General features: G+C 35.7%; 4 protein-coding genes across 4 annotated transcripts in view; 3 read left to right on the forward strand and 1 right to left on the reverse strand.

The window, feature by feature from the left end:
* def6a (DEF6 guanine nucleotide exchange factor a) overlaps window positions 1-3,334 on the forward strand; it is an 11,827-nt gene extending 8,493 nt beyond the window's left edge. Inside the window, exons 8-11 of the mRNA XM_056259646.1 lie at window positions 53-219; window positions 1,087-1,285; window positions 2,423-2,513; window positions 2,891-3,334. Coding sequence (XP_056115621.1) covers window positions 53-219; window positions 1,087-1,285; window positions 2,423-2,513; window positions 2,891-3,075 — 642 coding nt within the window. The 3' untranslated portion in view covers window positions 3,076-3,334. The remainder of the gene's footprint in view (window positions 1-52; window positions 220-1,086; window positions 1,286-2,422; window positions 2,514-2,890) is intronic.
* A 791-nt stretch (window positions 3,335-4,125) lies between these two features.
* On the forward strand, window positions 4,126-6,273 carry ndufb11 (NADH:ubiquinone oxidoreductase subunit B11). Its single transcript, XM_056259521.1, has 3 exons — window positions 4,126-4,393; window positions 4,845-4,978; window positions 6,050-6,273. Exons 1-3 carry the CDS (start codon window positions 4,205-4,207, stop codon window positions 6,177-6,179), a joined length of 453 nt encoding a protein of 150 aa, XP_056115496.1. The 5' UTR covers window positions 4,126-4,204; the 3' UTR covers window positions 6,180-6,273.
* Window positions 6,274-6,952: 679 nt separating this feature from the next.
* On the forward strand, window positions 6,953-12,039 carry rhoaa (ras homolog gene family, member Aa). Its single transcript, XM_056259648.1, has 5 exons — window positions 6,953-7,052; window positions 8,757-8,912; window positions 9,725-9,845; window positions 9,984-10,114; window positions 10,326-12,039. The coding sequence occupies exons 2-5, from the start codon at window positions 8,757-8,759 to the stop codon at window positions 10,497-10,499; spliced, it is 582 nt and encodes a 193-aa protein (XP_056115623.1). The 5' UTR covers window positions 6,953-7,052; the 3' UTR covers window positions 10,500-12,039.
* tpk2 (thiamin pyrophosphokinase 2) lies at window positions 11,724-17,608 on the reverse strand. Its single transcript, XM_056259647.1, has 8 exons — window positions 17,406-17,608; window positions 16,849-17,087; window positions 15,056-15,119; window positions 14,836-14,966; window positions 13,331-13,449; window positions 12,751-12,883; window positions 12,367-12,463; window positions 11,724-12,278 (listed from the first exon to the last, which is right to left on the reverse strand). Exons 1-8 carry the CDS (start codon window positions 17,467-17,469, stop codon window positions 12,232-12,234), a joined length of 894 nt encoding a protein of 297 aa, XP_056115622.1. The 5' UTR covers window positions 17,470-17,608; the 3' UTR covers window positions 11,724-12,231.
* Between the last annotated feature and the right edge of the window lie 3,501 nt (window positions 17,609-21,109).

Genomic DNA, 21,109 nt, shown 5'->3' on the forward strand with positions numbered 1-21,109 from the left:
GATGGATAAAGATAAGACCGTGTGAGGCCTATCGCTGTTTCTTTGTGTGCAGGCGCGGGCGAGCATGCAGGCAGAGATGGCACTGAAGGAGGCCGAGGCTGAGAGACAGAGAACACGAATCAAAGAACTGGAGGCCATGCAGCAGCGGCTAGAGGAGGCTTTACAACAGGAAATCAAAGCCAGGCAGGACGAAGAAGCCTTCCGCTACGCACAGGCTCGGTGAGCAGCAGCACGCAAACTCTGTTGAGCAATACACCCATGCTCAGTTTCACCCACAAACACCCTGATGTTATAATATATATATGCTTTTGAATGGCACATCTGCAGACTATTTGGTGCCCTATTTGCCTTTTATATGTGCTGGGTTGTGTCGAGCTGCTGAAACTCATCAGTACTCTTCAGGGAGGAAATATAATAGTATAAAAGCTCGCCCCTGTTATATTGCATGAGTTTATGAAGGAATTAATCAAGAGGAAGTTACCAGAGGAAGTAATGGACAGAAGAGACTCGATTAACATAAACATTTTTGTCCAGAGAAATGGATATGTGTATATACTCAGAGAGGAAAACTAAATCCTGTTTCAAATTCAGTAAAGACAATGAGACACTACTTCCGTTTCAAATCTATTCACTTTACAATACATGCATGCAAAATGCCATTGTAAACAAAATACTTCTGACGTCTGACACAGTTGAATGCACAAGACTGAGACCACATTGAATATTTGGGATACAAAACCTGGAATTATAGTTTTGGGATTCTGGAAAGATGCAGTGTATAATTAATGAGAATTATTTAAGATTCTGCAGTATTTCTAGGTCACAAATGAAATGAAAAAGCAAATTTGTGACACTGATCATGCGTCTCCTTTGTACAAAGGATCAGATGTTCTTGAAGCGCAGAATGCTCTCTGGATCATTCTCAAATCATGCTGGAGAACATGGATCATAGAAATTTGTATTCATTTTTCAATTTAGAATTTCACTCAATTCTTGAATTATGCTGATAACATGAATACATTTTTGAATGCACGAGTCTCTTTTAGCTTGTGTTGTGTTTGATCATTCGCTGCCTCGTTGTTACAGGCTACTGGCTGAGGAAGAGGAGAAGATGAAGGCCCTCATGTCTCTCCGTGAGGAGCAGGAGGAGTATATCCAGCGAGCCCAGCGGGAGAAACAAGAGCTCAGAGAGGAAATGGAAAGCAAGTCTCGATCTCTGGATGATGCACAGCAGCAGCTGGAGGAGGTCAGGGCCAATCGCTACCGAGTGGACCAGGATGTAGTGGTGAGTTTCTCTACGGTGATTTGTCTGACAAAAGTTTGTAATGCAATGACCATTAAAAAATAAAAGTACCATTAAAAAGTTTGTGGTCGGTACATTTTTTTTAATGTTGATCGAAACATTAATATTGTAAAATATGATTGCGTTTTTAAATAACTGTTTTCTATTTGAAATATATTTTAAAATGTAATTTATTTCTGTGTGAATTTTCAGCATCATTACTCCAGTCTTCAGTGTCACATGACCCTTCAGAAATCATTCTAATATGCTGATTTGCTGCTCAAGAAACATTTCTTATTATTATCAATGTTCAAAACAGGTGTGCTGCGCAATATTTTTGTTGAAATGTGTTAGATTTTTTAAAGATTTTTTGATGAATATAAAGTGAGTATAAATATATAAAAATATGAATATAAAAAAAAAGCTTTTGTAACATTATAAATGTCGTTATAGTCACTATTGATCAATTTTAATGTGTCCTTGCTGAATAAAGTATTAATTTCTTACAAAAAAAATTAAATCTTACTGACCCAAACTTTTTAATGGTAGTGTTTGCGTTAGTAATATTATTAGGGTAACACTTTTCAATAACTTCCTATTAGTTAACAATACATTAATGCAGAAACTAACAATAAGGAGTACATTTATTACAGTACCAATTAATTTTAGTTAAATTAAAATTAAAATGTCAGTTCAGGCCCATTAAATATTAATTTATAGGTACAACATTTGATTTTATTGATGTATTAGTGAGTTGCAATTAACATGAATTGAGTTTAATAAATGCATTAGAAGTATTTTTAAATGTTAGTGTATAAACTAATGTAGTTTACTAATGTTAACAAATTAAACCTTATTGTAAAGTGTTACATTACCAGTCAATTGATGTGCTAATGCTGATATTAGCTGTTTATGTAAATGTAATTGTTGTGGAAATCGTCAAATCAACTAAACTAGCTGATTGATTGATTGGTTGGTCGATTGATTGATTGATTGATTGGTTGATTGGTTGGTTGATTGATTGACTGGTTGATTGATTGATTGATTGATTGATTGATTGATTGATTGATTGATTGATTGATTGATTGATTGATTGATCGATCGATCGATCGATCGATCTGTATCTTTGTATCCTGGCAGGCTGCTCAAAGGAAGCTTCGTCAGGCCAGCACCAATGTTAAACATTGGAACGTTCAGATGAACAGATTAATGCATCCTATTGGACCAGGAGGTATGTATATTAACTAATTTACCCATATTTCAAGACACAAAACGCAGTCCATCTCACACTGTTTAACAAGACTATAACCTCATCGACTTGAATTCTCTATGGTTTGAATTTGACTGATGCTATATATCATTTTAGATTTAATCTTCTTTGCATCAAGATTTTTGTTAAACTTGGCATTTCAGCAAATGTTGAGTAGGAGGTTAATGCAAAGACTGTGAGTGGCATGCAGTCTAGGTCTGCATCACTAATTTTCCCTGCGGTTTCAGAGATAAAAAAAAAAAAAATCCCCCTTCCTTACTGTTAAACATTTATGCTGATTTCACAATAAATAAACTCTCTGTAACTTCCCTGTATTTTCTTGCCTTGTTTTCATGTAGAAAAAAGGTCGTCAGGAGGTGGGTCTTTTTCCAGCTTTCGCATTCCTTCACAGAAGGATCCAGGACTACGTCTGAAGCAGAAACCGGATGACCAGGATGAGGAAGGCAAAGAAAACATGGAAACCAGAGGAGGGTGTGAATCCGACAAGCGTTTGTCTACAAATGGAGACATGGACATACCTTAACATTGAGAAAAATATATTTTTTTTTTCTTCTGATGCTGTTAATACTGATTTGAGTGAAAGGTGCCAAGAGCTCATGCCGTTAAAAACGCCATGCTTTTTAATATTATCATTATTTGTTAATAGCTTGTTAAACAGTAATGTTTTTGTACACTTTGTCACATGTTTTAAAAGTATTGTACTGTAGTTGTTAATTATCTGATTGACTCAAAGCTTTATGTAGACTAAGATGTACACTGAATAAATATTATGCATTTTTCAAGATGTTTTATTGTGCTGAATTAAAAAAAGGAACTGGTGGTATAATTATTAGCATAAGAATGTGTTCATTTTAACTGAGACAAAGATTTGCAAATGTTCATGCATGTAAATGGGATTTCTTGTGAGGGAGGAACAAGTTGAAGAGCTGAAGCAACTGTGGTTTTGAGAACTTCCTGCTTCTGCCGTCAGATAAAAAACCATGAAGACAACTGCATGGCACACACATGTTCCTTATAGACATAGATATATCTATGCCTTATAGATAGATATAGCTATAAAAACAACAACAGTGTGTTAGCTATTCCTAAAGTACAAGTGTGCCTACACAGGAAATTTGCATTTGTAACATAAACATCTGGTACTCAAAGAATATTAATCTAAAAAACAAAACAGAATTACTGATTTGCTCATACAGAATAATATGTAGGCTTGTGTGTAGAGAGTTATGGGTCAGTACAGATATGATATAAATGTCAAATACGATATAAAAATAGTGAGCTGAATATTGAACGCATGGGTTTGTAATGGTGTAAATAAAAAAGAAATACTGCACAGTCATTTTATAATGCATGAAGTGGAGCTATTGATAGATTGTTTTTCAAAATTAAAGTATAAAGCGTTTCCAAGAATAGCCAATCAATCAGATGTTATTTTTCAAAGCTGATTTTACCGATAGTATCAGAACCAGATTAGATTGGTGAAACAGAGACACCTGCTGTTTACCAATAGCTCTTGTGTTATGATACACCCGGTACACTAGACGGCGGTAAGAGCCCCAGCAAACCGATAGAACCGCATTTTAACCCGGAAAAAATAACCTAGAACAGAAGCTGTCTCGAAAGAGCTTCTAAGTACAGAGAAAGCGGTGGAAATGGCTTCACGCCTGAGCCGAATTTGGCCCACCCTGTCCCGGGTTCGTTTGAGCTCGGCGCTCGGGACTGGGAGCCGCTGTGTGTCACAGACGCCGAAGTCCGGCGCGACGGTTACATCTGATCTGCAGTCCTTATCTCCCGCGGCTCAGGACAGTCATGGACACACAGAGGTCAGCCCGTTTGACAAGGTAAGACGAACACAAACATGATGTATGATGCATGTGAACTAATTAACATTGGGTTAATTAGTCCCTTGAATCATGTTAAGCGGCTCACTGAAAGTCTTTGTCTAAACTGTCTGAAGTTTGACTTAACGTTACCTGTTCATCTTTACAATATGCATGATCTCAAGTCCAGTTTCTCTATTGTCTCTCTTGCTATGCTTGGTATTATGTTTAAGCCTGTATCTGCTAAAGTTTCGACTTTTTTTTTTTTTTTTTGGTGCAATTACTCTATTCTAATCTGTCCTATCCTTTCCTATTCTGTTAAGCTGTCATGTCATAGTCTTCCTGCAGTGATTGCAATGTCATTTTGCACATTTTAATATAAAAGATTTGTGTTGATAAACAATTATGTTAACTTGTTTACGTCCATAAATGCAGGTTTATAAATTGTAAATGTTTATCTGTGTCTTTTCAGAATCCAGATTTCCATGGGTTCCATCATTATGACCCATTTGTGGATGAATGGAACATGAGGTTGGCCTTTTTCTTTGGCATTTCTGTGGCCATTGTAATCGGAGGCACTTTCGTCCACTATTTACCAGATCACGGGTAAGTGCATGAATAAACTGACCACATTTTGCACAGATTCCAGTGAATGACCAATCAGGATCCAACATCCATAATACATCCAGTGCATCTCTATTGTAGATGTTTAGTAAAAAGGTTGGAGCATAGACTATCTAATCTGTTTGAAGAGGAACATGAAAATATTCTTGATGACTTTGTGTTGTATAAGTTTAAAAGATTTCAAACAACTAGACATAAGATGAAGTCCCCTCCCCAAAAGTTTATTTTTAAGCTTGGAAAAGGTGCTCTTTATGTCATTGTAATTGTACTCTATTTCTATCTTGGCCTACCTCAATTGGCAGTAGTGGCCGTTGCTATGTTTCACCCATTTCACTTGAAACAAGCCTCGCAGAAGAAGGGTCCGCTTGCGGTCGAAAAAGAGCTCTGCCCCCTGCCATCACGCAGCGCACACACACACACATACCAGGGGTGAAAATTTACTGGGGCAAAAAATGCCACCAAAATTAATAAAAATGCTTCCAAAAACCAAGTTATGGTGCAAAAAAAAAAAGTCTGTGAATAAGTTCTTGTTTTTAATATTTATAACCAATATCACAAGAGCAAACGTGCTGTTTCCCCGAATATCAGCACGTCTGCAAATGTGATTTTGATTTTTTACAACAATTCAATGAACAATGACTTAATAGGCTATTAGGTGACTTACATTTTACACTCTATATTGTCTGTTTATCCTCTATTTTGCCAATATAAATAGTTCCAAATAGTAGAGCCATTGCATGTCTCTGAGCAACAGAGTTTCATTACTGAATGAATCTGCGTTTTTGAACAAATCAATTTAATGAATGACTTCTGCTTTGTTCCTTAATGAATCAGCCATTTTGAATGAATTGATGGGGGCTCTGACTGGTTCTTTAAAAACAGGCCTCTGAATTGCAAAGGCCGCCTCTGTTAATTGGTTGATAATTGGGTTCACCTCCAAGTGTGTATTTTTTCCCATTGTTTTATTTCTTCTGAAACAATAATGATTTGCAATTTCTTTTAATCATAATGTACATGATCTGCCTCTCTCTCTCTTCTGTTTTTTTGCTCCAGTATGAGGGGGTGGGCTCGCCGGGAAGCTGAAAGGTTGATCAAACAGCGGGAAGCTGAAGGTCTTCCCCTCATGACTGAAAACTATTACGATCCAAGCACGATTGTTCTCCCATCCTCTGGAGAGGACTAGACAACATTTTGTCAATAATTATCCTGTTAATTTTGTGTTGACTGTACATTTGACTCTCCTCAACTATATTATAATAAAAAAAAGTTATAATACAGTAGTATGTGATATTTTCAAATTGTGATCGGTTGGTATATCTAATACTTGAAAAGGAATGATACTGTAGAATTAACGGTTTGTTTACAAACATATGGGTGTAATAATAAAGTTGAGTGTTAATGTACCTATGTTGTTTTATGTAATGATTATTATTTGATAGTGCATTATGAACAGTGTGTGTGTACGGTTAAGTATTAGAGAGAGCCAAAGTATTTGTATGATGTACAAAACAACTGAAAGTAGGTGTTATGTGGTGCAGTTTTATGCATATAAACTCAGAAAACATAAGAAACTAGTATGTGGATTATTCAGGAAGATGAATGATCACAAATAGTCATTTTAGTTACTTTTCAACTGTTATTTATGTAGTAATGTATTCATCTGTAGCTTTATTTCTATTTTCAGTAGAATGGTGAATGATGATGTTTTCAAAACAAAATTATAAATGAATAATTAAAAATAAATTAAGAAAGTAATAAATTAACGAATCAAACAAAACGGGAAAACAGTGACGAGGAAAGTCAATTTAACCTCAACATTAGTATCCTCAAAAATGACACTGTTTCAGGAATATATCATATTTTTGATTACATTAGAGAAGAACTAAAAAGGCGAAAGATATGTTTCTGTTCTTCTGCTTTCGGACGTCTCTGCCTCTTGATTGGTAGAAACGATCGTGAATGGGCGTGTCTTAGCGGCGTGGCACTGTCTGCGGGGCGGGGCCTTGGGGTCGTACAGGAAAAGATAAAGAAAGCGAGGACAGCTGTAACGAAAACGGTAAATAAATACGCATACAAAAACGCCTCTGGTACTTACAATCGATATGTTCATTAATTTCCCATACGGTCTACAGCCAATATTGCCGAGTAACCTTTTTAAAACCACTACATTGAGTAAAATTATGCCTTTTATATGCGACTAGCTCAGTGCTAATAGGCTAAGTGTGATGATGACGGAAACGGACGAACAACAAGATGCCGAACATGAGTTTATAATCGTATTAAAGTCCGATTATCAAATCCGTAACACGTCTGGAAAGGCTAATACAAGTGTTGATTTGTCGATCCAGTCTAATCCAACCAAATTGTGCTAATGTTACACTTATTAGGGCGTGAGATGAGGCGTCCCAGTTAGCATAGGGAGTAAACCGGGGACTGATCCATTTGGCTCAGACATGCGGCTGTTATAATCACCATCGCTAGTTTATTCTCCAACATAACAGCCAGTTAACGTCTATTTTATTCCCCATTAAGACTCCAGTCTCGTTGAATCAGAGCTTGACTCAATGTTAAACTACAAAAGGTTACTTGAGTGACAATAGGTTGACCTGACTGACTGCATTCAGCTGTTTTTGTGGTTGATCTAATCCGATGTGTCACAGATTTTGGCATAACACTTGTATTGGTTAGTTAATTGAGTAGGGTGCGGTGTGTGAGGAGAGTTTGATGCTGCAGTGCTATAATAACATAAGAAACCAGTGTACAGATTGATGAATGTACTGAAATATGAATATAGGCGTACCTAAGCTAAGACCATGTACTATATAAGCTCACAAGTTGTTTTATTTTGGAATATAAAACAGGCAAAGCATGAGATACATTGTTTGACTCAAAGGAATCTATTTTTCTTAATAAATACATGCAATCTGATATTATTACAGGGCTCAACACTAAGGATTTTTTTACTTGCCCTGCCAAAATAAAATACAAATATTTTTTTGTTACATTGTATTCTAATAAATGTTTTTTAGATATCAGTGAAATTTCACAATTCTCATATCTACATAAAATATATAGATGAATTCAAATGAAACAAACGTGTTTAATACAGTAATGAAACTGGTTGATGAATGAATGCAATCTGAATATTTGAAAACATGGATTTCACAAGAATATGGAGTTGCCAATAGAACAACAAAATGTAATAAAAACATTGTAACCACATTGAGTACATAAAAGTATATATATAATAGGCTTCTTTATAAAATATGCTCATGCTCTGTCTGTAATTATAATTCATAAATATAACTTTTTTGTCAAGTTGGTGTATTGGAATGCACCATTGACCCCCAATTGTTCCTAAAACGCCCACTTAGACATTAACTTAATTAATTGAGCTTACAACACAAGCTTTTAATTTATGAACTTTACCCACTTTTCATTATCATTTTCATTGTGGGGACAAAATTATAGCAACTTAGCAAGTGATGATAGGTTATTGTTGAATGGATCCTCAGGAATGTCAAATTCCAGAACTGTAATCCATTGTTCATTTCTATCAGTAGTTCTTTGATTAAATATGTTGGTTATTAATACATGTTTTAATAATATGTGAAGTATACATAACACATAGTGGGCTTATTTGTAACACAGGTGGCTTTAAATGGTACCATGTTCATTTTAAGCCCACTCCAGACTCACGTTTGAAAATTTTCACTTGCCTCCTGTAATTATTGGCTGATCTTTCCATTTTGTGTGACAGATGGCTGCAATTCGTAAGAAGCTTGTAATCGTTGGAGATGGAGCATGTGGAAAGACGTGTTTACTCATTGTATTCAGTAAAGACCAGTTTCCTGAGGTCTACGTACCCACAGTGTTCGAGAACTATGTTGCTGATATTGAGGTGGATGGCAAGCAGGTGAGATCGTCTTCTAACATCAAACTATTACAGAACATGTGTCTCTTCTAGAGCAGTTTGAACTTATGCAGTTTATTTGAAATGAATGGGGTTTATTCTGGGTCCACAATGAGTAATTGTCTTATGCTGTTGTTGGAAGACAAACTAAAATTATAATATAACATTATAGATATATAGTTAAATATACAATATATAACATGCAATACTGTTAAAAAGCTTGGGGTTAGTAAGATTTTAAAATATTTTTGAAACAAGTCTCTTATGCTCACCAAGGCTGCATTTATCATTAAAAACAGTAAGATTGTAAAATATAATTACAATTTAAAATAACAGTTTTCTATTTTAATATATTTTAAAATGGAGTGATTTATTCCTGTGATACCAAGCTGAATTTTCAGCATCATTACTCCAGTCTTCAGTGTCACATCATTCTTTAGAAATCATTCTAATATGCTGATTTGATGCTCAAGAAACATTTCTTACTATTAGTATTAGCATTGTTGATAACAGTCGTGCTGCTCAATATTTCTGTGGAAACTGAGGATCCAGGGTTCTTTGATGAATGGAAAGCTCAAAGGAACAGGATTTATTTGAAATAGAAATCTTATGTGAATATTATGAATGTCTTTACTGTCACTATTGATCAATTTAATGCATCCTTGCTAAATAAAAGTATTAATTTCTTTAGAAAAATCGTATTGACCCCAAACCTTTGAATGGTAGTGTAATTATAAATAAAAACGGAATAATTATTGAACTTTTTACACAAATTGTAATGCTGATAATATCATTTTTAATCATTTTGTTGTCAGGTGGAACTGGCTCTATGGGATACAGCTGGACAAGAGGACTACGACAGGCTGCGGCCCTTGTCCTACCCAGACACTGATGTCATCCTCATGTGCTTTTCCATAGACAGCCCTGACAGTTTGGGTGAGAGAATCCATCTCTACCAGTCTTTAATATGAATTATATTCAAGGCTAATTTAGTGACTACTTTGAGACTATATGGATTTACTAAGACCAAATTGCTGTGGTCACTGTATTGAAAACCTTGTTCTGTTCACACAGAGAATATCCCAGAAAAATGGACGCCAGAGGTAAAACATTTCTGTCCAAATGTTCCAATAATTCTGGTGGGTAATAAAAAAGATTTACGGAATGATGATCACACTCGACGGGAGCTGCTGAAGATGAAACAGGTGTGTGAGCATAACACTTTCTACTCTAAACCGATATTATACTGATTTTTATAAAACAGTCACTATATTAAAATGGAAATAACATAAAAGTTAGATGACAAAAAAATAATGGAACTAAAAGAGAAAAATGGTTGTGTTTCAATGTTATTATATTGTATTTAGAGATAAAGAAGTGTACTAATGCCCTTTCAATGCTTCCTTCCTCGAACAGGAACCAGTTAAACCAGAGGAAGGGCGAGACATGGCTAATCGCATCAATGCCTTCGGCTACCTTGAGTGTTCAGCTAAAACTAAGGATGGCGTGAGGGAAGTGTTCGAAATGGCCACAAGAGCGGCGCTCCAAGCCAAAAAACGTGGCAAAAAGAATGCCTGCGCTTTGCTATAGAGAACGAGAGACGAAAAGAAAGAACGAGGGAGGGAAAGGGGTAACCAAACTAGGCCAAGGAAAATGAAAAGTTCGCAAATAGAGGGAAGAAACGCCCCTAGTGTTAATTATGTACTCGGGGTGGGGGGTCAGGGAGGGTCATTTTCAATCCAGGCCAAAGGAAACTACAGAAGATAGTAGGGACAACTTCACCGGCAAAAAAGGGACTTAAACATTTTTATGGCCATCAGTCCTTTTTTCAAATCAAGATTAGTTGACCTTTAAGCCTTCAGACGGATCACAGGCGTAAGGATAGTGTATTTGTAGGGTAAATAAAGATTGACGTGGTTTCACAGTGGCTCACAATCACCGATTGCTTTAGGGGTGGGATTACTAGTGATGTATTCTTTGGCCCATAGCACATCTGATTTGAAGATCAGCACTGTAAGCAAGAACAGAAACAAACGACTTGGTCTAAAAAGATTCCTTTTTTGGCACCAAGTGCATTATTCAGGGTGTAAAAGGCATTAGTTAGTACTCTACATCATGTGTGCTACATGTCAAGCAGGGAGTTGTTTTTTTGGATCAAGATATTGGCCACACAACGTAATACTCCCATGATGCCCTTTGTAAACCTCCCAGGAACCCAGTGCCGTCTTATGTAAATCATTCATGCCTGTTCTCCGTACTACGATTTTCTTTTTTTTTTTCCTACATTAACATGCTAATATTGTTGGTTAACACAACTGGTTCCTCTGTGCCCTCCTGTCCTGTCGCAAAATTGACGGTTTAGTCACTGGTCTAAAATAGCTGAAAGTAGTGGTAGTGTTACGATTCTTTATTCCAATAAGATTTAAATATATCTTGTGCTTTTTTGCCATTTGCCTATAAAAGTCGAAGTAAGATGCATTAAGCAATGATCATACTAATTCACCTTTTTTTGGGAGTATTTTATGTGCTTGCTCGTGTATTATAATTAAAAAAGAAGAAACTTTGGGTTTATCAGCCCTTGTGGAGCTCAAAGCAGAACTGCAGCTCTGTATGTTGACTGTCAAGACACTGTTCGATTTTGGCAATATTTTATAATAGGTGACAGTAACTTAATTTTTCCCCATATTCCTCTTTGCCTGCATGACAGGCTTTTATTTGGTGTGCAGAAATAAAAGTAATATTTATCTCACTGTGTAAATGAGAAACTCCCTCCATTTCACTTCCATTTGTTTTCTTTTTCTCCTGTACTGTATGTTTTCATATTTTTTTTTGTGAAATTCTACTGGCTTATACTATATCTTTTTTGCGTATTTTACAAATTCTAGTATCTTAGAATTGAAACGTTTTAAAAGAAATAAAGAAGGAAAAACGTAGCAAAATGTGATTTTGAAAGAGCTGTTTAATGCCATATTATTAAATGCAAGTCATTTCTTAGAAGAGATTCTGCATTTCATTCTAAGAAAAAAAAAAGAGCCTTTGATGCATCAATTATCTTTTGTATACCAGTGCATCTTTGGATTTCCACAGACTCGTTTGAAATGCATTGAAAAAAATAAATTCTTATAGGGTACTTTTTCTTGGGTCTTTATTTTGTCTCTTCTCCAGTTGATGTTTGCGTAAAATACCTCATTTCTTCACCAGCTAGATGTGGTCTTCAGTAAACGAGTACACATGCTGACAATGTTGGGAGTTAAAAGCAGAGGTAGATAAAATAAATACCAATCTTTTGCAAGTTGACCAGTTGCACGTCACCAGTCAGTCTTTATAGTGATCTGTGCAATCCAGCCACAAATTCGTGATAATAGGGCTCTGAAATGAGAGGAAACGCAAGTTAACGTTTTTTTTCTCATCATAAATGACAAACTATCAAATTCTACCAGGTGATCTGACACCAAACCTGAGTCTGGCTCAATGATGGCGTGTCTGATGAGGAAGTCCAGAACCACCATGGCACAGTTTGGCTTAAACTCCTCACTGACCAGGAGATCTTTCACCTGAGAACACATCAGACAGGGGAGAATAGGGGGTAAGATGTGCCACCCCTTAATCTAGGAAACTCCACACATTTTGTCCTTTATATAGAAACAGCCCTTCAAATACAGCTGCCCGAGATGAAAGTGAGTATTTTCTATGCAGAAATCTTTTTTTTTTTTTTTTTTTTGCCTGCAATTTACTACATGTAAAATGACATCTATGTCAAAGCAAACTTTTATGTCACAGCTTATCTTATATAAAATACATCACATAGCATTCAACCCTAAAATCAATGGGATGCCTTTACCTTCTCGATTGGATAGTAGTAAAATGCTTGCACTTCTCCGTCTCCAATATGAGGCTGAAAATTCAGTGGCAGCTCTAAATCAAAGACAAACTGACACTCAGGAAATATTCCTTCGTCATCTTCGTAGGTGTAGCTACAGAGACAGAGGGAAGCATGAATTGAAGATTCAAGATTGCAGAACGTCTTTCAATTTAGCTAAACATAGTAAACCGTTTCCAGGCAGAAATTATGCCGGTGACAACAGGCGTTCATGTCTTTGATCACAGTGACATCTTCCAGACTTGAATTCTGGTCATCTTCCCTTGGGCGCTTGCAATATTTCTCTGGAAGCCTGCCAGTTGGAGGCTATTTCTGGCTATTTAATCTGTCTCTTTTGCAAGAGAGTTGTGAGAGTTTATATCAACCTTGGTATCTGGGAAAGGTTTTGAATAGGAAAAAACGGTAACGTGCATCTTTAATCTTAAAAATCATCAGTTACCAATAGCTTTTTTGCTTCATAAAAGGTTCTAAATCATTTTCAATGACCCAAGTGAAATAGTGGGATAGAAATAAAAAAAAAGAAGAAGAAAGGATTATGCACCTTACAGTTCCCACGGGACGCGCTTGCTCTGCCAGGCCTGGAGGGATGCAGGCCTCCTCTCCACACTCTTTTACCAATGTATGCCTTACACTACAGCCTGCTGCCAGTCCTCCAGCCGCCTGAATGATAAATCAAATCAACCCAATTAAATCAAAGTTGGAGATTTGTGGTTATGTTTGTTATCTTCAAGGTCATCTATATGCTAATGTACTTCTAAAAGACAGTAGTAATTTATATAGCACACATAATTACAATTTTGCAGTCTTTATTTATTACTCCATATGTTTATATATTAATAACTTTATACACTAACATTCAAAAGTTTGGGGTCGGTAAGATTTATTGTTTATTAAAAGTCTCTTATGATCACCAAGACTGCATTTGATCAAAAAATACAGTAAAAACTGTAATATTGTGAAATAATATTACAATTTAACCCTCTGGTACAGTACTGTTCAAAAATGACCGAATTCTTTTTTTTATTTCAATGAAATGGTTGTACTATATATTAGCTTGATAATGTTATTTATTTAATATTTCGTATTTTTAGGGGATTTTATGGTACTAAATTATATTTAAGCAGTAGTTATAATCCATTTATTCATGTTTTGAGCATGGGCCTGAAAATGAGATTTCCAACTTAAACTGTCATAAATCTTGAATGCGTTGGAGCACAGACTTAAGTTTGGTCTATTTTTAAAGACGACACTTGGCAGATTATTGCCGAAGTGAAACAAGTTTTAAAGTAAATTTTTTAAATACCATTTTCAATTGTATATGAAATATATATTTTCCTAAATCAAAGCCATAAACGTAAACAAGTTGTGTTCCAAATTTGAGGTTGATATCTCAAAAAAATTAGCTTTCAGTAAGATTTTGTTTGGCCGCAGTACCAAACGTTTCCAATAGATGAGATTAGCCTTCCATTCATTTGCAATGCGGTAATTTTGAATTTTTTTTTATGTTCACATAGCAAATGTCTAAACCTTTACCAAGTTTTGTACCATTCCGATGAAAAAAAAAACCAACCTTTTTGAATTTTTTAGATAAAAAATGACTGACCAGCACCAGAGGGTTAAAATAACGGTTTTATATATATATTTGTGATTTTCAGCGTCATTACTCCAGTCTTCAGTGTCACATGATGCTTCAGAAATCATTCCAATATGCTGATTTGGTGCTCAAGAAATATTTCTAATTCTTATCAATGTTGAAAACGGTTTCAGTATTCTTTGATAAACAATTCAGAACAGCATTTATTTAAAACAGAAATCCTTTGTAACATTATAAAATACTTTACAGTCACTTGTGACCAATTGAATACATCCTTGTGGATTAAAACTATTAATTTCTTCTTAAAAAAAAAAAAAAAAATTACTCACCCCAAAAGTTTAAACAGAAGTGTATGTTTGAGAGGTCCAACTTCTTGCTCAACCAAAGTTGTTAGTTTGGTGTGGCACTAAATTGTAATGAACTGATTAATTTGTGTATTAATAAATCATCACCATGTTGTCCAGTCTTCCTGGATACGTCTGTTTGGTCAGAGATCGTCGTGCCAGCCACATATTAAGATTGCCACTTGAATCCCGAGTGTAGCCATTGACATGGACGCCGTACCGTTTCACTCCGAACAGACCTGCGTTTGACCATTATTTATAAACAGCTATAAGTGTCACTTGGTCTGTGACAAAGTAGAAGCATGAAATTAATATTTTATTAACATACTTGTAGCTGCTCTCTCCATATACATCAGCGGAGGATCGCAATACCTGGGCATCACAGCGTATTGCTGAAAAGAAATGCACTCTGATAAATATAAAAGAATCAGGGTCTGAATTATTAAACAAGGGAAAAAAATGCTACTTTAGTGAATTATTCTGGAGCTTTTTATTTAAAGTGCCCCATTATGCTTTTTCAGATATTAACTTTCATGCAGTGTGTAATATAGCTGTTTCTGAATGTAAAAGGTCTGCAAAGTTTCAAAGATCAAAGTGCACGAAAAATAGCTATTGTCTCCCAAAAGAAAGAGCTGATTCTGAACTGCCGAAAACGTGTCTGCAGTAATTACAGTCTTACTTCCTGCTCGAACCTGTGTAGGTTTGTAACAAATTTGCTAAATAATTGCCTATGGTCTTCATTGGCTGCTCGCGAACAACGTCTACTTTGACCAGCCCTCAAAGACTGTAGTTGTAGCTGAGGCCTGGAAGAGTTTGGTAACCGCTGGGCCTGTAATTCAGATATGATAATGGGCATTTCGCTTCTGACAGACGATCTAAGTGGTAGACCAATCACAACAAACTGGGCCATCTGACCAATCAGAGCAGAGTTGGCTCTCGGAAAGGAGGGGTTTAGAGAGACAGAATCCTTCATCAAACCATTTCAGACTAGAGATGGGATTTATGGCTCTTTGAGGAGATCCGGATCTTTGCGATCCGTTCCTTTCAAAGAGCCGTTCAAAAGAACGGCTCTTTTGGCTCTTTTTAAATATTTAGTCAGTTTAAAGAAGCCAGCTTGGGGGAATCTCAGTTTATCCTGGAAATAATCACTGGGAGGAATGATGAGGTGAGATTTGTAGTCAATTAATTAAAACTCAGATATCACACACCAATATCTGAGTTTGAATTATTCTGAAATATTGATTATTACCTCATTTGTCATGTGTGGACTATATTCCATAGGGTTGCACAACATCCCTCTGCTTAGAAAGTGATATCACTATTTTGGATTTACCTTTAGTACAAAGTATGTGTATGTGTAAAGCTATGTTGACTTATGTTATTCATACAATACCACAAGAACATTTTGATAAAAAACAAAAACTATTTAAAGTTGTAAATATATACTGTAGATACAATAACATGAACACAAAGGGGTTTATTTTTTTTTTTTTAACTGGAGTAACCATGTGACGGCATAAGTCATTGGCTCTGCTCCTACCCAATGACAGCACGTAGGGTTTTTTCCCACTGGAGTACTCACGTAAAGGATGCGCGCGCGTGCACAACTATCATCATGCTGTTAGGCAGTAGCACCCCTGCGCTGGATGCGCCCCTTCCCCTATAACTGAGGAGCTAATTTGTGTGCATCTGTGTGAAACACGCATGAAAAAAGAACGACAGAAAGAACGGCTCCCCTCCAGCCGCGACTCGGCTCCCATCGTTCATGTTTATGAGCCGTTCAAAAGAATCGGTTCGTTCGCGAACGTCACAACTCTATTTCAGACACTGTGAGAAAAGAAGTGATGCTGCAATGTACATTATGAGAAAATAACGTTTTTTTGACCTAGGATCCATGTAAACATAATAGGAGACCTTTAAAATAGCATAATAGGGACACCTTAACATCATTTTTTTAATGTAAATTGATGTCATGATATGTTGTGTTATATGATAGTGGAAGCCCTTGAAACTCATGTCCATATTGCTCATTATTTCTGACACTGGAACAAATTGAAACAAATGTTTAAAGAGTAAGGGTGAAGATGGGTAACTATCTATCATGTACCAGATATGTCTCACCTCATCTCTCCAGCCTATAAGACAGGTGAATGATGCCTCTCTCCTCAGCTCCTGCAAGACCTCATCCACAGCCACTGATCTGCTCTCAAAAGTGTCAACACTGTAGCAGAAGGTTATAGAGCTCCCATAAGGTCTGAAGACAGAAGGAAAACGACCAAGAGTTGATGCTACTTTTGGGGAAATCCATCCAACCTGTTCTCCGGCCACCTCAAAACGTAGACAGCTCTCTAAACTAGAACCTGGAATAAAATAATGCACTGATGTCAAGTAAATAAATGCATTTTACATGTAATACATGAAATAACACAGTAATAAATTATTTTCCTTGCACCTTGAATACAGGCAAGTATACAGAACTTTAAAAAAAAGTGTTGATATGTATAATAAAAAAAACTATGTTTTACTAATTGCTCATCATCTTTGTTACTATAAATAGATTTTTCGAAGTATTTTACAGATCAATAAATCAAATTTAAAAAAAGACCAACCCATACATGGCTTGTCCATTCACACTGGATCACATGCAAATGTATTGTTCTGTCAATTTATTTCCCCACCTGGTAAATGAAAGTTATTCATTCGACGCAGGAGTTGTAGCATTTTCTCCGACCACGAAGTCATTTGTCGATTTCACACGTGTTACAGTTAATTATCCGTTCAGAAACCGTGATTTATTAAATTGGGGGATTTGAGCTTGTCGTTGACATGCTGTCACACACCCACGGGCTTCATGCTCGCCTCCATTGTTGCATTTCCTGTTGATGTGAGCCCTGATTGGGTGGCAGGTGCGATTGATCTGCGGGCTGATTGGCTGAAGCTCTATGACGAGTTCTGAAGGGCTATGACGAGTGTTGCTCATAGGTGTTTCTCCACTAGAGGGCGAATGTAGATAAAAACAAAGGCCACTTGTTATGTTACTGGACTAAAATACTTTGCAACGAAGGCTGAAGCTAACCAGATATGAAAAGTCATGTTAGCTCTCCATATACAGTGCTAAACGGTTTATTGTTCAATTATCATGTTATTATGTGGAAATTGCACCTACTGTGAATTGGGTCATTAGGCCTACTCATTAGTAAGTTTATGAGTTCACATCACATCATATAATCTTTAAGTGAAATACTTTGTGCTTGCTGTCCATTATGAAGTGTTTGATACAATAGACGTAAATAGATACAGATGAAGATGACAGTGAAACAGCAATGAGGTAAGCATCGATTTACATAGGCTACGCTTCTGTTGTGATTGACAGTAGTATTATGAACATGCTCATTCGTTTAGAACTCGATTTAAAATTAAAATGTGACAATTGATAACCATAATTTGAGTGAAATAACCTTATTTGAATGACAAAATATATCATGACCCATTACATACTTTTTCACTCATCTTTGGGTCTTCAACTTTGATGCTCCACAAAACTGAATTAACCATAATTTCCAACAAAAAGATGCATTAGATACAGTCGACTCGACATACAGTCAGGCTTTCTACTGCTTTTGTTCGACTGACTGTGTTCAACTTTGACCAAAGACTGACAAAGAGATGCATTACAGATACAGATAGGGAGAGAGAGGGACAACTAAAATATTGGTTGCATTACACTTGCTGTAATCTGCACCACAATCTTGGGGTCGAGTCTCCCTCTGAGCACTAAAAATATACAGACAGTAATCACTGTTGTTAGAGAGGACTGAGAACTATCTAGTTGTAGGCGTTTTTTTAATGAGTCAAGAAAAGCAAACTGTTCCAAAACACACAGCTAGAGAAGAGATAAACAGAAGAGATACATTTCTTTATGTGTTGCTATCTATCTATCTATCTATCTATCTATCTATCTATCTATCTATCTATCTATCTATCTATCTATCTATCTATCTATTTTTCTAATGTTCTATCTATTTGTCTGTCAGTCTATCTATCTATCTATCTATCTATCTATCTATCTATCTATCTATCTATCATTTTATCTATCGTTTTAGCTATCTATCTATCTATCTATCTATCTATCTATCTATCTATCTATTTATCTAACTATCTATACTGTATCCTATCTATCTATCTATCTATCTATCTATCTATCTATCTATCTATCTATCTATCTATCTATCTATCTATCTATCTATCTATCTATCTATCTATCTATCTATCTATCATTTTATCTATCGTTTTAGCTATCTATCTATCTATCTATCTATCTATCTATCTATCTATCTATCTATTTATCTAACTATCTATACTGTATCCTATCTATCTATCTATCTATCTATCTATCTATCTATCTATCTATCTATCTATCTATCTATCTATCTATCTATCTATCTATCTATCTATCTATCTATCTAGTTTTCTAATGTTCTATGTATTTGTCTGTCAGTCTATCTATCTATCTATCTATCTATCTATCTATCTATCTATCTATCTATCTATCTATCTATCTATGTATCATTTTATCTATCGTTTTAGCTATCTATCTATCTATTTATCTAACTATCTATACTGTATCACTATCTATCTATCGTTCTATTTTTCTATTTATTTGTCTGTCTATCTATCTATCTATCTATCTATCTATCTATCTATCTATCTATCATTTTATCTGTATGTCTGTCAGTCTGTCTATCTATTAATCTATCATTTTATCTATCGTTTTATCTATCTGTCTGTCTATCTATATATCTATCTAATTTTATCTATAGGTTTATCTGTCTGTCTGTGTCTATCTATCTATCTATCTATCTATCTATCTAAATGTTTTTCATTCTCTACAGTATGAGTTCTCTAAACAGTCTGGGCGGTATTTATCATGTTCTCGACAGGCTTGGCTCCAGCCAAGTGTGTGGACGGATGGGGAATTCTAGGAAAAAAGTAAACACTGATTCTCAAGTTGTCATGAAGAAAATGAACACATTAGACTGTTTGCTGTCTGAGGTCGGCTTAGTTCAATTGTATATTAAACCATATTTTTGGAAGTGTCTTTATACAGTCTCATTCCAGAAATGGACCACAGCTGAAGGATGGTGCTAAAACGATTTCTGCGTTATTTGTTTGAGACATTTATATCTGGTATAACCTGTTTTTGGTCAGACTCTGAGCTGATGTACGAGGTAAACCCGAAGACAGGAAGATGTGGGTGGCGTGTTTACCTGATTAAAATGATTGTTTGTCTTCACAAAGATTCAGAGTTTTTATTTTTGAATGAAAGACAGGAAGCTCAGGGCATGTCTAATGGGGGAGTATTACATCCAATTGCCTAATACTTTTCTGTGTGGGAGGCAAAAATAAAGAAAGGCTATAACAAACTGGGGTGTAAGAGATGCAAACAGAATTAAGCAAAACTAATTGACTTATTTGTCCCAGCCTGCTCTAAACACATTTTATATAATCACAACAGGCTTACACTTGTGTGTTAATGTTGTTGTCTTTCATTCAAAAATAAAAACTCTGAATGTTGTGTTAGCGAACACATATTACGGTCCATATTCTGAAAAGCCTTTATTCTGATAAAAGAGGTTTAAATGCTTTAGGTTATTCCAGTCTTCCTGTACACATGGTAATTAACATGTAGTCTTTTCCTGCTGTTTTCTTCTTGAAATAATGCGCTCCTTTTGTTTTGTTGTTTATGTTTATTTTACGATTAAAGTTACGTTTAACGTCTGCCTCCTTCTTCCCTGAGCTTTAACTGTGTTACAGTTACGTTTGATAACTTAAATTCAAATAATTTCATTTCATTCTAATTAAATAGTGCTGAATTAATTTTCATACAGGTCACTTTATTTGATTAATTAAAATTGTGGGGTAACACAGCGCTGTTTTACTTAGTCAAAGCAATCATACTCAAATAAGTTTGAGTGTGTTGAAAGTTGTTATAACGTTACTCTGTGCGTTCGCTCGGTGGCTGCTATGAGACACTTCTTGCACACTGCAGTAAGCTAGATCAATATTAGAATATCATATTAATAAAAGCTAGATGACTTGTAAATGCCATGCAATATTTTAAAATATATTTTCTGGTGGAGAAAACGAATAAAGATCTTTCTGATTTTGCTATGTTTGTCACATGGTTTTTACGGAAGTCAAACCGAAAATCGACGGTAACGCGGATATGAATGACATCATTGACAGGCGACGCAATGACACGGGCCGTTACACTGGTTAAAATTGCTGATGTCTCTGGATTTAAACATTGTTGGAAACATTTGGGATCATGTGGGGAAACAAGTTGACAAAATATATAACATTGTGCCTTTATTTTTGTTAA

The sequence above is a fragment of the Rhinichthys klamathensis genome, unplaced genomic scaffold (assembly GCF_029890125.1).
Source record: "Rhinichthys klamathensis goyatoka isolate OS25496 unplaced genomic scaffold, OSU_Roscu_1.1 h1tg000169l_1, whole genome shotgun sequence".
NCBI lineage: Eukaryota > Metazoa > Chordata > Actinopteri > Cypriniformes > Leuciscidae > Rhinichthys > Rhinichthys klamathensis.